This window comes from Macrobrachium rosenbergii, chromosome 3 (assembly GCF_040412425.1).
Source record: "Macrobrachium rosenbergii isolate ZJJX-2024 chromosome 3, ASM4041242v1, whole genome shotgun sequence".
NCBI classification, from domain to species: Eukaryota; Metazoa; Arthropoda; class Malacostraca; order Decapoda; family Palaemonidae; genus Macrobrachium; species Macrobrachium rosenbergii.
This window is the reverse complement of record NC_089743.1, coordinates 46,585,464-46,600,123: the sequence shown is the minus strand read 5'-3', so window position 1 is coordinate 46,600,123 and position 14,660 is coordinate 46,585,464. Positions and strand designations below refer to the sequence as shown.

The 14,660-nt window shown below is 40.4% G+C and overlaps 1 protein-coding gene across 1 annotated transcript in view; it reads left to right on the top strand.

Moving 5' to 3' along the window:
* LOC136851122 (uracil-DNA glycosylase-like) overlaps positions 1 to 14,660 on the top strand; it is a 190,614-nt gene that overhangs the window by 130,543 nt on the left and 45,411 nt on the right. Inside the window, exon 5 of the mRNA XM_067125093.1 lies at positions 5,600 to 5,685. Within this exon, the coding sequence (XP_066981194.1) occupies positions 5,600 to 5,685 (86 nt within the window). The remainder of the gene's footprint in view (positions 1 to 5,599; positions 5,686 to 14,660) is intronic.

Genomic DNA, 14,660 nt, shown 5'->3' with positions numbered 1-14,660 from the left:
AGAATGGACTCAGAGCTGATCCCTGATGGAGGCCAACCTCCACAGGAAATGCCTCAGCCTTCCTATATTTTGTCTGTACAGTACAGTGATTTTTGTCCCCTCATATTTCATCTTCACTAACCTTACCAACTTCTCTGGTACTCCTCCCTTTTGCAAACACCAATAAACTACTGTTCATGGTACCCTGTCATATGTCTTTTCAAGATCCACAAAACACTAAAACTTTCCTGTTTCCTTGTAGATACTTCTCTTGGACTTGTCTTAGTATAAAAATAGCATCCACTGTGCTCTTTCCTTTTGTAAACCCAAACTGCTGCTCATGTATATCTATCAACTCTCTCAGCCTTCCTTCCTAGTATTTTTTCTAGTACAGTATCTTGAATACACGCTCCAAAAGCTTTATTCCTCTGTAGTTCCCATAGTTTAACACATCTTAGTTTTCTGTAAAAGAAAACTATTGTGCCGGCTTTGTCCGTCCGCACTTTTTCTGTCCACCCTCAGATCTTAAAAACTACTGAGGCTATAAACATACCAAATTGCAGCCCTCTGGCCTCAGTAGTTCTTATTGTATTTAAGGTTACAGTTAGCCATAATTGTGCTTCTGGCAATGATATAGGAAAGGCCTCCACCGGGCCATGTTTAAAGTTTCATGGACTGTGGCTCTTACATCATTATACCAAGACCACCGCAAGATAGATCTATTTTTGGTGGCCTTTATTATACGCTGTACAGAAAACTCAATTGCGCCGAAGAAAGTTTGGAGCATTTTTTACTTATACCTTTTATTCATCCAACTATTGCTCCAGTACCTTGGCATTTCTTCTACATCCCAGATCTTTTCTAATAGTGTGTGCACCCACTCTTTGCCTAGATTTCCCAATGCTTTAATCATTTCTGTTGTTATGTCTGACTTTCCTGCAGCTTTATTTACTTTTCCTTTCTTTATAGCATTCTCAACTTCACTCTCTCTCGTTTGTTATTGGTCCTTCTGCCGGAGGAACATTTTCCTGTTCTTCACACTCATTCTCAGTGTTTAATAGCTGTGAAAAATAGTCTTTCCATCTTTTGACTTCTTCCTCAATTAAGATATTTCCATTTTCACCTTTAATAATTCCTACCTCTCCTGTCTGTTCTTCTCACGTCTGCAATTCTGTAGATTATCTTTTCTCCCTCTGGTGTTCCCATCATCTCATACCACTCTCTTGGCTTCTCCCTTTGCAATTGCTACCATTCTCTTTTTTTCCCTCTTTGTCCATCTATACTCCTCTCTTGTTTGGTAGTTGTTATCTTCTTCCCACCCTCTTCTGGCTATACTCTCTTCCTTCACAGCTGTTTGAACCTCTCGATTCCACTACCATGTTTATTTTTCTTGTTGCTGCTTACCAGTTCCCCCCCCCCCACACCTCTGCTGCAGCTGGCATCACAATCTCTTTCATATCACCCCATATCTCTTCAGGCGAGTCTGACATTCTATTTACAGAGTTTTAACCCTTTTGTAGCAAAGCATCAACATTTCATTTGAGGAAGAAGTACAGTAATTTAAGTAACACAGTTTGTAGAAGGCCTACAACTCATGGAACCCTTCATTCACCTCTTATCATGTGTGGACCTATTTGTTATCAATCATATCATTAATTTATATATTTCACCTTCACTATGGTGCTGAATAATCCTGATGGGTTTCGGTGCTTTGTCTTCAAGACCTAAATTTGATAATCAGTCAATCAGTCCATTCATGTTATTGCAGTGACCAGCTGCATGCCAGTGGTTGGGATATCTCTGCTGGCAGTGGTGTGTATAGTGCACAGATTGATGACCCTAGCTCAGTTCTTAAACTGAACATGGAGGGACAAATTGGTGCATTCCTTAATTTTAGTGTACCCCTTTTGAGCAGTAAATTAGATCCCTAAGTAGAGAGAAGCAACAGACATGAATATTTATTGCTTTAACTGCATTGTGACCACCAGGGTCATTGACATTGACTATCAACAATTCACATTGTACTTCTTCATACATTTAGACCACTTTCGCAACAGTCAGAAGTTTGGATGACTATTCAGCATGTGCAATGGGGAAGAATTTGTGCAGTTGCCATATGAGTTTAACCTAAAGATTAGAAAGCCCCTTAAGGTAAAAGTACAGTTCAGCCATTGATGCAACCAAAGGAGATTTCTGATGTCTTTCTACATTCATAATCTCACAAAACCTGTTCACGACTTCATTAAAAGAAACTTTGTGGTGACAAAAGCAATGTCTTCCACATTCATAAGAGCACGAGTCTCCTAGAGGTACTCGATAAAGCATTGCCTTTTAAGGATCAAAATTATATTCCCTGATTTTAATGCAGTAAGGAAAACTGTTTCACATTTTGTGGAGAAATGCTGAGAAAAGTAGATGTGGAATGCACTCAATTGGGAGCAGAATGAATGCTGACTGCAAGTTGGCCTTTCATTTTAAGAAACTATGTTGAATGGGGAATGCTCATACCTGTTGGGCAGGATTTATGGTGCCCTCTTTGTATTAGGGATCTCTCTGTTGCTCGTTTGATTATGGGCCATCTCTACAAGGTCTTAGGGGAAGATTAGGGATTTGTGAGTGACACTAAGGAAATGGCACTTTTGTGGAATGTGATAGCAATGCTGTAGGATGTACAACACTTCAGTAAGTCTCAGGCAATGCTGGTTGGGTGTCAAGTCTATATTTCTGTTGCATTTTTCATATTTTTTCTTGTAAGGGCACAGCTGTAATGTTAGTGTATGGTTCTTATGTAGGTGGCATGAGAGGCATTTGGAAAGTCGCATAGATGTCATGCTGGTATAAATATGGTGTATTCCGGAGACTTGAAGAAGAGCAACACTTGCAAATTTTAGTGCCCTTGAGGGGGATGCCCCAATACTTATACTAGGATGGTGTCCACTTGAGTTTCCAGATGCCTCTCTTGCAAATCACACAAGGAAGTAACACCAGAACAATACTGCTACAATGACAGCATTGCTTGAGATTCATTGAAGCAATACGTATCCTACAGCAGTGCCCCTCTGTGTCACAACTGAACACTTTGTCTTCCCCATAACCTTGCAGAGGAAGCCTAGCAGGAGAGACCCCAACATGGGGCCTGTCCTTCATCCCTCAAAAAATGAGTTGGTGCTGGTCAGGTAGAAGCATCCATCTAACATCCCTGCTTATGTGAAAGGTCAGCCAATCCGTGATACAAATCAGAAAGGTTTACTAATGAGCAATCAGACCCTAGCCTTGAACCAGAGCAGTAGTATATAAGTATACATGTTGAAAATTTCATTCATTTTACCCTCCCCAATAAACATGTAAACAGCAGCTGTCATTGTGGAGTGTTGATTTGCTTATGTTACTTAATAGAATGCACTGTTAATGTCCTCAGAAGATTATTTTACTTCTTATGAAAAGAACTGTATTAGATGTTACATAGAAATTTAGGGCTGATGCAGCACCAATTATTGAAGAATTTTTATATAAAAGAGGATCTTTTGCCTGTACAGTAATAATTTTTAAGTCATGTCCTAAAAGCAGCTGGGGCAGTCATTCATGAGCTTTCCAGAATTCATTAGTTGAAAGCCTGATGAAAGAAGTGATGGGTCTAGAAAAGTGAGAAAATAGTTTGACAGTAGTTATTTAACATACAGTATAAAGAAAAATACAGAGGAAAAGGGTTGCTTGAACATTGTGGAAGTGTTGGAGGAGTGCTGAGAAAAAATTTGTAGAATCAACAGCTGTCAGTAATTTTCCACCAGTGAAATAAAAAAAAGGAAGCCTTTTTATCATGAGGCATATTTCAGGTGAAGCAACAAACTGAGAGGAAGAACTCTTACAAGAGGTACCACTTATTTGTCTTGTGAATTATTAGAAAAGTAGTGAGATGGATTTTGTGCAAGGGTACCAGGAAGTTTCTGATTAAGATTAGTGATCTCTCCATGCCATTACATAAAACCTAGAACAGACAGAAGAATTTAAGATAATTTTAGTTTCCATCAAGGATCAAGACTACATAGGTGCATAGATGATAGTAGCAAATAATCAAAAGGGCCTTGTTGGCTGATATGGAGAAGGGTTCCATGTCAACTTCAAAGTTAACAAGGGTGAGTCAAGCATAAGCCCAAGGACAAAGTTCATGCTTCCCACACTTTTCCTGTTCTGACTGAATTATACTTTGCTTATTGCAAATGCAGAATAAACGATTGTGAAGAAAGTCCCCAGGTGTAATATCTCTGAAAGCAAAGGGTCAGAGAGCACTGCAGTATTGGTGGACAAGGGATGAAGGAGGTACATAGAGAAAAGGTATGTCAGACAATGTTGTGGCCACACCTTGAGGCAGTAATACTTGTTGCTTACCTTGCAAACATCCTGGATTGTGGAGCAGGTTTTTGATACTGCAGTAAGGAAGATTGGGCACCTGAGGTAAAGTACATTTAAATTTTTTTCAAGTGTGTCTCAATAGTGAGAGGAACAAAAATTTTGATTTGTATAAGGTCTCTGTTGCTGTACAGCAGAGACTTGGGGATTTTTAAAGTAATTGGAATTGTGGATGGTATGTAACTAAATGGTAAGATTCATAGCTGGAGTGCAGTGGGATGACCATAATTCAAATGAAGTTGCAGAGATATGGTGTCTAAGAGGTTGGAAAGTAGACAATGATGTAAAAGATTGAGATGATTTGGACATGTAATGAGAAGGGATGAGGAGAAATTACAGCATTCAGAGAACTGCAGTAGACTTGGAGGCAACAGGATGAGGTCCAGAACATTATGGAGAATGTGCATTTATGAGGACCTAGACAAAATAGGAATTCATGCTGAACAGTGGACAAGGTTGAAGATAGTGAGAGAACTTATTTGGTGTCAGATTCCATAAAGGGAAAATCAGACAGTATTGTTAATGATAATAAGATTGGCATATGGGTGAATTATGGGAATACTGCAACTTGTTTTAGTGGTCGTGGATTTCCAAAGTAATTAAATTCTAGTTCTGCATTAGGTGACTTTCTCAAGATGATCATGTTTGCCATGGAACTATCTCAAATAGCCAAAAAAATGTATGTTGTATCTGCTAAGTGTAAATTCTCTACACCTATGTTTGAGAAATTGATTACTAAATTCTGGGAAAATCTTTTGCTGAGTTGACTATGTGTTGCCATGGACTATTTGAACCAAGCAGTTTCCCTGAAAGTAGACTTTCTTTAGAATATTACTTAAATATATGTGTATTTCTTTTTACTCATTTTTGCGATATCCTGTTGGTACACCTACAGTATAAAGATGGGGATTTACGTTAATGTTACTCTTTCGTAGTGGTTACATGTTTTAAGCGATCTTGGTGGGGGTATACTTGAATGTTATTGAATCACTCTGAATCTTAAAATGAACTAGTATTAAGAAGGTTTAATTCTATACTGTAATTATAAAATTTTTATTTATTTTGTAATATGCAAATTATACTAATTTAGTTAGCATAATTTTTTTGAAATGAGTGTTTTCATTCATATGTTACTTATATTACTCGTGCAGTAGTTATGAATTATCTTGATTTACATTGATTTGATGACAGTTCAGTATTGTCTTATTTACAGGTGTACTTTCAAGCTCCCCTAGCATTAAATTACCAGATGGTTTGAGTCCTGATCAAAAAAAGCGTATGAGTGAGAACAAAGTGAAGGTGAGTACTTGCTAAACACAGCTTTGTTATTCTTATATGGTAATTGGAACCCAGTTTGCTATGCGATGCTGATGTGCAAGCATTCCTTCTGAGTTATGGCTCATATTGCTGTTATCACATTAGCAGTCTGATTTATCATGTGGTGTTTTTGTGTTGCCTCAGTTATCCACGTATGCACCATCCACAACTCTGCACACCGTCTGCATGCAACTGCAGCCCACCACAATATATATGTGGATATACACATTGAATAAAAAGCTTTCTGTTTGGTTTACCATGCTTTTTGTGCAGGCTGAAGAATGTGATGGTAACACTGTTAACAGTTCATATAGCATGCTGATTGAGGGGTACTGTGGGGGAAGACTGGGAAGGGCTGGGAGAGCACTTCTGAATGGGAGTTGCAACTATTATTGGCTCTAAAGCAGCAACATCAAATACAACGCCATTTTGTTTATTGCCTGTGAGTAGTTGATAAGAGATGCATCATGACTACATGAAGTTCTATTGCTGGGAGAGCGCTCTTCTACTAGGGAGCTTTCACGATTTTTTGGCTCCTAAGCTACATCATGATTGTTTGTTGCCTTTGAGTGGCTAATAGAGATGCGTCATAACTGCATCATAGAAGTTTTGATCTCTTATTCCAGGTAATGTCTAACATTGAGATAGCTGCTGATGTTGCCCCTGGTAAGATGGAGGAAACTCCTGAAGATGACGACAAGAAGTCTGATGTATCGCGATTTGCAAGGTATAAGGAGATGAGGAGGATCTTTGATGACTTCATCAAGCTGACGTAGAACCTCAATATTGACAGCAGCTGTTGCCCATTAGAGTTAGTTGCAAGAATTTGAGAAATGCAGCAGGTAGTGATTAATTAGCAGATTCTTTGGAATTCACACCAGATTCCCTTTTGCAACTTCTTCAAACCCCTGACACCTTTGGATCCAAACCCATCACCATCCACTTCTTTGGTAACTCAGTCCTTAGGTCAGAACCAAGAGCAAGTACTTTGGCATTCTTTGTTGATGTGACAGGTTCTTCCATCATCTGACCATCGGCGTAAGATTGGACTCCCCTCTTCCAGACGTTCATCTGCACACAGATGCCTCAGATCGGGGTTGGGGTGCGACCTTGGAGGAATCTCAGGCCAGAGGCCTTTGGAGGGATCTGGATCAAGAGGAGTCCATAAATTTCTGGGAGTTGAGCGCAGTAGAAGAGACTCTAGGTTGCTTTTCGGAGCAAGTAAACAACAAGGTAGCAGCTCTCTTTTGCGACAACGTTGCGGCTGTGTCGTATCTGAAGAAAGAGGGAGGAACAAGATTGCAAGGTTTAAACAACATAGGTAGCACAGAGAGTTCTTCGTTGGTGAGGGGACCACAGGGTTTCTCTGATCCCTCAGTTTGTGTCGGGGAAACTCGGTGTTCTCGCAGACGCATTGAGTCGTTCGCAGGAAGTTCTCGGAGGCGAATGGACTCTGGTTCAGGAAGTACATCGCCTGTTGAGGAGGTGGCCAGCGACAGTGGATCTCTTCGCGACAAGATTGAATTTCTGTCTTCCGGTTTACTTCTCCCCAGTAGTGGACCCCATGTCTTGTGGGACAGATGCAATGCTGCACTCCTGGGACAATCTTCAAGTGTATGCATACTCTCCTTTCGGGTTGATTCAACAGGTGCTGATCAAACTCAGGAACAGTACCAACACTCAGATGACTTTGATGAGCCCCTTCTAGCCCCAAAGACCTTGGTTTCCAGACCTTCTGGACATGGTGACGGAAGTTCCAGTATTCCTTCCTGAGAGGAAAGATCTCAGACAGCCTCATTTCCATTACTTACATTGGAGTAGTTGGTGCCGGAAAGAGGGCATAGCATTTCTCGTCCATTGGTTGTGAAAGTGGCACATTTCCTCTTGTTTTTAAGGAAGGGAAAGAACTTGTCATATTCTACGATTGCTGGATATAGGTCAATGCTCAGTAGCACGTTCAGGTTTCACTTACCTGAGCTTTCAACCAGTAGAATTTTGCACAATCTATTAAGATCTTTTAGGATAGAACGTCCAGTTCTTCTGCTTCGGGCCCCCTCTTGGGATTTAGCGGCTGTTTTGAGGCTGTTGAGCTCTTCATCTTTCGAATTAACCAGGGTGTTATTTTTAGTTGCTCTGGCTATGGCAAGAAGAGTTGGTGAGATTCAGGCAGTGGCTAGCACGGTATCCGTTTCGGGACAGGATATTTTTCTTTCTTACTTGCCAGAATTCGTTGCGAAAGTCTGAATCTGAATTGAATCCTCTTCCTAGATCGTTTAAAGTTTCATCGTTGGATGATTTTGTAGGAGGTGACACATCTGAAATGCTGCTGTGTCTGGTTAGAGCTCTCAAAGGTTATTTGTCACGTACCGAGAAACTTTTGCCTCGTCCGAGAACCTTTTTGTTTCTTCTTGCAAGAGATTAGTCAAGCGTCGGAGGGTTCTTCATCACTTTCGGAGCCTTCGAGTTCTTCGCATCCAGGAGCGCATAGTATTAGGGAGATGGCTACTTCTTCGGCCTTCCTGAGGAATTTTTCGGTGTTGGCAGTCTTGGAGGCAGCTACTTGGAAGTCAGTGTCGGTTTTCACAACGTTTTACCTTAAGGATGTTCACTTTTCTTGGGAGAAGGGTTACTCGCTGGCTCCCTTTGTTGCGGCCAACTCAATATTATAGTTAACTTGTACTGTTAGGGTATTAGGAATTTAGGTAGTTAGTGTTAGTCTAAATGAACTTGAGTTCCTCTGTTGGTCAGGGTTCATATTGAGCTTATTTTTTTTTAGGTCTTTAAGGTTAGGCAGATCCCGATGGTCATGCTGAAATATCTTCAACTTCTGCTCAGTCATCTGCATCAGTGAGCAGTAGAGAACTCGAAGGTCCTGCACACTCAACTTCTCCTCCAGACATGAGAGGCTGAATGGCCACATGGGAGGTTCCACTTTCCCCTCCATACATGAGAGGTATAGAATACCACATGGGAGGCATTTCTGACTCAGATGATACCTTAGACATGAGACTGACGTCAGGGTACTCTTTCTACAAGCATCCTCACCTACCGAGTTGGACAACTAGGTGAGGACACACATTTTCATGTGGTAGGTTGATAATGAGTTGACTGCTTATTCTCCGTTGACAGGGCTGAATTAGATTGATCCCACCTCCATTAAAATTTTGTTAATCGGGCTGATTCAGGTGTTTAGGGAGTGTATTGCAATATGAAGTTTTCAGAATAAAACTAATATTGTAATACCTGAACACCTGAATGATTCCCACCCTCCTTCCCACTTCAAATTTTGATAGTGAGTGACTCAATTGGGGATGTCGGCCTCTGTTGGCGGTATTTGCAGCAGTGTTGTCAACTGTACCTTCAGGTAGCTCATTTGACAGATTTTTACCTGTAGCGTTGGTAACGCTGACAGTTAATTACCCACCTTGTGGGTAAATTCTATGGGGATATAGTTTGGGCTGGTCAGTGACCAGGCTGATTCAGGTGTTTAGGTAAGTATTACAATATTAGTTTTATTATGTAAACTTCATTCCTCTTCTGATCAGTTCACCGCTTTATGACCTCTTGGAGGAACAGAGGCAGAGGAGGACGAGGAGGACTTGTAAACCCTTTTCTTGAGTTTTTCCAGTACGACCTACATAAGCAGTGTCAGCACTGTTCATAGGTGAGAGAGTTTCATTGTTAAATTGGAACCTCAAAAGTTCAAGCAAAGATGCAATGCCTTACTACCCTAAAGCAATTCTCCTTGTATTTTATAATGGACTTACATTTTTGTCTATTTATTAATTTGTTACTTTATTTTTCTTTTTTAACAACTGATCTCTTCTGCATTTCCTGTTAACTTTTGTTACTTCTATCAAATGAGCACCATATTCTTCTGAATAATGATAATGATTATAACTATAATGAACTAGTGTTATACTGTATATCAGTTTTCAAGTAAACAGAAAACAGTGTCATTCAGATTTTGTTAATATTGTAAAAATTCATGGAACAAGTGAAATTAGGATCAAACTTGCATTCCTGCTGAGAGTCATGCACTAGTGATGAAGATGAGCAGGTAGAGATCAAACAAGAAGCCAAGGCAGGTTAGAGGAAGATCAGCTAATTTTGGTTTGTACTAAGATACAAGAGCAGAAATAAGGGAGACAAAGATTACATGTCTGTATCTTCCTCAGAGGTAGACCAGGTAACGTTACAGCACTTGGTTAGCCTGTCCTTATATGGTTAAGATTTGTATTTATGGAACATGAAGGTTATTCCAAATTTGATAGTGTGCTCTCATTTTGTGAGTACTTGGCCTTGCTTACTGCACCTAATGTTTGCATTTACTGATGATATTTTTGCGGTAAAACATTAATATTGCATCAAATTAATTTGTGTATGTCATTTTGTTAATATATATGAAACTGAATTTGGTGTTGTGTAGGATATTTCTAATCTCATTGTAGAAGGATTTGAAGGGAATTTTAATTATACTTGAGCTTTTCAGGTACAGCTGTAGTCAAGAAGGTTGTAATTTACTTTATTATTGAAGAAATACTGAATTTATGATAGCATAGTCGCTTCTTTCATTCTCAGGGAGTTACCTCCCATGGTGTGCCAGCGCTCCATGGTGACTAGACTAGTATCAAAGAAATATTTTTCTATCCTGGTCTTGTAGCTGGGTATTGTGTCGTGATGAAAACACTATGACACATGCTAAAGTATAATGGACTTGAAGATAAGAGGGCATTTTCCCTTCAGCGAAGCTGTACCAGTTTTTCCTACGTCAAAAATAGGTTTTTCCTACGTCAAAACCTGTTTTTTGATAGCGTAGTCGCTTGTTTCGTCCTCAAGGAGCTTTACAAAAGAAAATGACAGGTGACAAAAGGCTTAAGCTCTCAAAATTTTAATCCCAAACAACCCAAAGAAAAAAACAATTTATTGGCGGAGGCCAAGCCACAAGTTTCAAGCCCTATTCCTTATTCTAAAAAATCTTTTGGGGTTTTGGTAACAAGAAACAAGAAACTAAACAAGAACTTGCATTTTAGGGTGAAGTTCTGTAGTGACTTACCTAAGTATGCTGGGTGTGGTTGCAGTCTTTTCGTATCTTCCCCAGCAATAGTCAGCATACTCCCTGTTAGGAAGACCCCCGGTTTTCTGCTGTAGAGCCTATGGGATCAGGACTAACCATACCACTTACTGACATGAAGTGTAGATGAATTTGGTTTAGCTCATGGCAATAATTTTTTAAGAACACTGTCTGATGCTCACCCTGTACTTTCGGAGACTTCTTCAAAAGAGGCATTTTTGAAGAAGGAAAACAACATACTTGATTTCTTAATGTCATGTGTCCTAGGAAAGGAGTGTGGGTTTGCTTTTTTAATGAGGGACACTAAAGTTATTCTTAGCCCTTGTAGAGAAAGTGGTTTATTCGTGCTAGGATGTAGGAAAATCGGACTTTCTGGGATGTATGCCGTGACCTCTAGGTAAACCTTAAGTGCTTGAACTGGGCATAATGTTTTGTCTGCTAAATTGAGTTTTCTTATAAGAATAGATTTCCTCCTTAAAGGATCCTCATTCTTGGCCAGGAATGATGGGCCTGGGAACAATAATAATTGATTATCAGCAGTTTGTGTGATATATCATCCCCGTCTAAGAGAGCCCAGTTCATTAATACGGGCTCCTGATGCTAATGCAATCAGGAAGATTGCCTTTTGTAGCTTGTGAGTTGCGGTTGTTGGAGTCTGTTGACCACTGCTCGTAGGTTTTTCAAGCATTCTTTTTGTGCCCCCACAGATTAACCAGTCATCTAGGTGAGCTAATAGTTGTATTCCTTCTTTCCTGAGTTCCTGGACAACTATCGTTACTAATTTTGTAAAAATTCTTGGAGCAATGTTTAGTCCAAAAGGCATGACTTTTAACCTGTACGTCTTTCCCTATCTGGAACCCTAGGAAGGGGCGAAAGGGAGCGGCAGTAGGGACGTACCAATATGCGTCTTTCAGATCTATAGAAAACTGTCCAGTTCCCTTTTGGAATAACTGAACATACTTGGGCAACGGTAGTCATCCAAAACTTTTTGCAAACAATGTACTTGTTCAGTGTTGATAGGTCGAGGATCACTCTTTGTTCGGAGGAATCCTTTTTGGGAACACTGAAGAGACGTCCTTGATGACTAGTATGTGCATGCTTCTCTGTGGCACCTTTTAATAGGGCCTTGTGCACGTAATCTTCCAGAGAGGGGTTTGGTGCTTGAAAGAACCCCTTTAAAGGTGGGGGGAGGATGAGACCATTTCCACCCCACCCCGTTGAGAACAATGTTGTGTTCCCAAGGAGAAGGCTTCCATTCCTTGTGGTGTCTTTAGAGCTGACCCTCAACCAAACAATTCCTATTGATATCCCCCTCTTCCTCTACCTTTTCCTTTGATAGGCATTCAAGGCGTTGCTTATCCTTTTCCTTTTCCTTTGTAAGATGGTTTTTGGACCTTGTGAAAAGGATGTTCTTGGTAATGTGGCTGCTGCTGTCCTTTTGAAGCGGGTTGTACCTTCTGACTACCTACCTGTTTATGAGGAAAAGTTTTGGAGGTGACTGCAGGTCTATATGATTTTTTATCAAAGCGAGCCTTTTTTGAATTGGGTAAAGGGAAATTTTGGGTCTTTTGTTTCCTGAATTCTCCTTTTCCCAGAAGAGCGTACACTACAATTTTCTTGTCGTGCTTACTTGTTGACTTGAGTTACAACAGAATCCTCAAACTTGGTTCCTACAGAAGGGGTTAGACTGTAATAAAGCAGTTACATTAGGAAGTGACTTGTTGGAACCTTTTAATGTTTCCATTTGCGCTTTTAGGCGCCAATCTAAAAAATCATAGTGTGCTTCCCATAGGGTTCTCATAAGACTTTTAGCCACAACAGCAAAAAGTGCCCTGGAATCCTCTGGAAGCCTTTTGGTGGCAACTTCTAGGGTGGAAGAGGTTGAGATACTAAGGAGAAGAGTCCTAGCACGGAATTCTGACGAAGCTGTCTCATCTGAGATTCGTCTCATAGGGGTCCCAAATTGCTGAGTAGCAACATCCAAGGGGAGCTTTTTCCTTCCAAAAGGGAGTTGAAGTGTTGCCCACTCCTTGGTGGAATTTTTCAAAACTGGGAGGACTGTGGCAAATGGTTTTAGTTTTGCCATTGACTCCTGTTTTTTAGTTACTACATAATTCTGAAAGTTTGCCCTCACATGGTTAATTATTTTAAAGGTGAAGGGACAGAAGGTTGGAGGTACTTGATGAGCAAGTTGGGTTTTATTCATAATGGGAGTATAGATCCACCTGCCGTTGACCTGGTAAAGGGCGTCATCTATAGCTTTTAATGCTGTATTCCCACATAAGAGAACTGTTTTGTTTTGAGGTTTCTCTAAGTCTGGCAAAGGTGGTATCAGGTGCCATTCTGTATTAGGGAATGCTGCCCTTTCTCTAAACTCCCTATTGCCGCTCCCTTTCTCCCCTCCCTAGGGTTCTGGATAGGGAAAGAGACATACAGGTTAAAAGTCATGCCTTTTGGACTAAACATTGCTCCAAGAACTTTTACAAAATTAGCAACGGTAGTTGTCCAGGAACTCAGGAAAGAAGGAATACAAGTAATAGCTTACCTAGACAGCTGGTTAATCTGGGGGCCCACAAGAAAAGAATGCTTGAAAAACCTATGAGCAGTGGTCAACAGACTCCAGTCAAAAGGTTTTATGATATATCTTTTTGAAGACAAACGCCTTGTGGTTACAACAGTCATGGCACACAAGGCAGCATTAACAGAACCCTTGCTTTATGGATTCAAGATTGACTCCAGCATAGAAGTTGTTACTTCCCTTCTGTGGTCTTTTGCTCTACAAAGACCCGCTCCTAAAAGACTCCCAATGACTTAGTCCCTGAACAAGGTACTTGGACTTCTATCTACCCCTCAGTTCAGCGGACCCAATACAACCGCAACTCGCAAGCTACAAAAGGCAATCTTCCTGATTGCATTAGCACCAGGAGCCCGTATTGATGAACTGAGCTCTCTTAGATGGGGACGATATATCACACAAACTGCTGATAATCAATTATTATTGTTCCCAGGCCCATCATTCCTGGCCAAGAATGAGGATCCTTTAAGAAGGAAATCTATTCTTATAAGAAAACTCAATTTAGCAGACAAAACATTATGCCCAGTTCAAGCACTTAAGGTTTACCTAGAGGTCACGGCAAACATCCCAGAAGGTCTGATTTTCCTAGCACAAATAAACCACTTTCTCTACAAGGGCTAAGAATAACTTTGGTGTCCCTCATCAAAAAAGCAAACCCACACTCCTTTCCTAGGTCACATGACATTAGGAAAGTAAGTACGGTACGTTGTTTTCCTCCTTCAGAAATGTCTTTTGAAGAATTCTCCAAAAGTACAGGGTGAGCATCAGAGACAGTGTTCTTAAAACATTACTGCCATGAGCTCGAACAAATTCATCTACACTGCATGTCAGTAGGTGGTATGGTTAGTCCTGATCCCATAGGCTCTACAGCAGAAAACCAGGGGTCTTCCTAACAGGTGAGTATGCTGACTATTGCTGGGGAAGATATGAAAAGACTGCAACCACACCCAGCATACTTAGTTAAGTCACTACAGAACTTCACCCTAAAATGCAAAACCCCAAAAGTTTTAAAATAAGGAATGGGGCTTGAAAATTGTGGCTTGGCTTTGGACCATAAATTGTTTTTTCTTTGGGTTGTATGGGATTAAAATTTTGAGAACTTAATCCTTTTGTCACCTGTCAATTTCTTTTGTAAAGCTCCTTGAGGACGAAACAAGCAACTACACTATCAAAAAACAGGTTTTGACATAGGAAAAACCTATTTTTGGTAGTCCTGTTGAGTCCTCAAAACCCTCCCACTTCCCTGACAAAAGGCATGGGATTTGGGCAAGGGATTATCCCACATTGACCAGTAGAGAGTAATGGAGC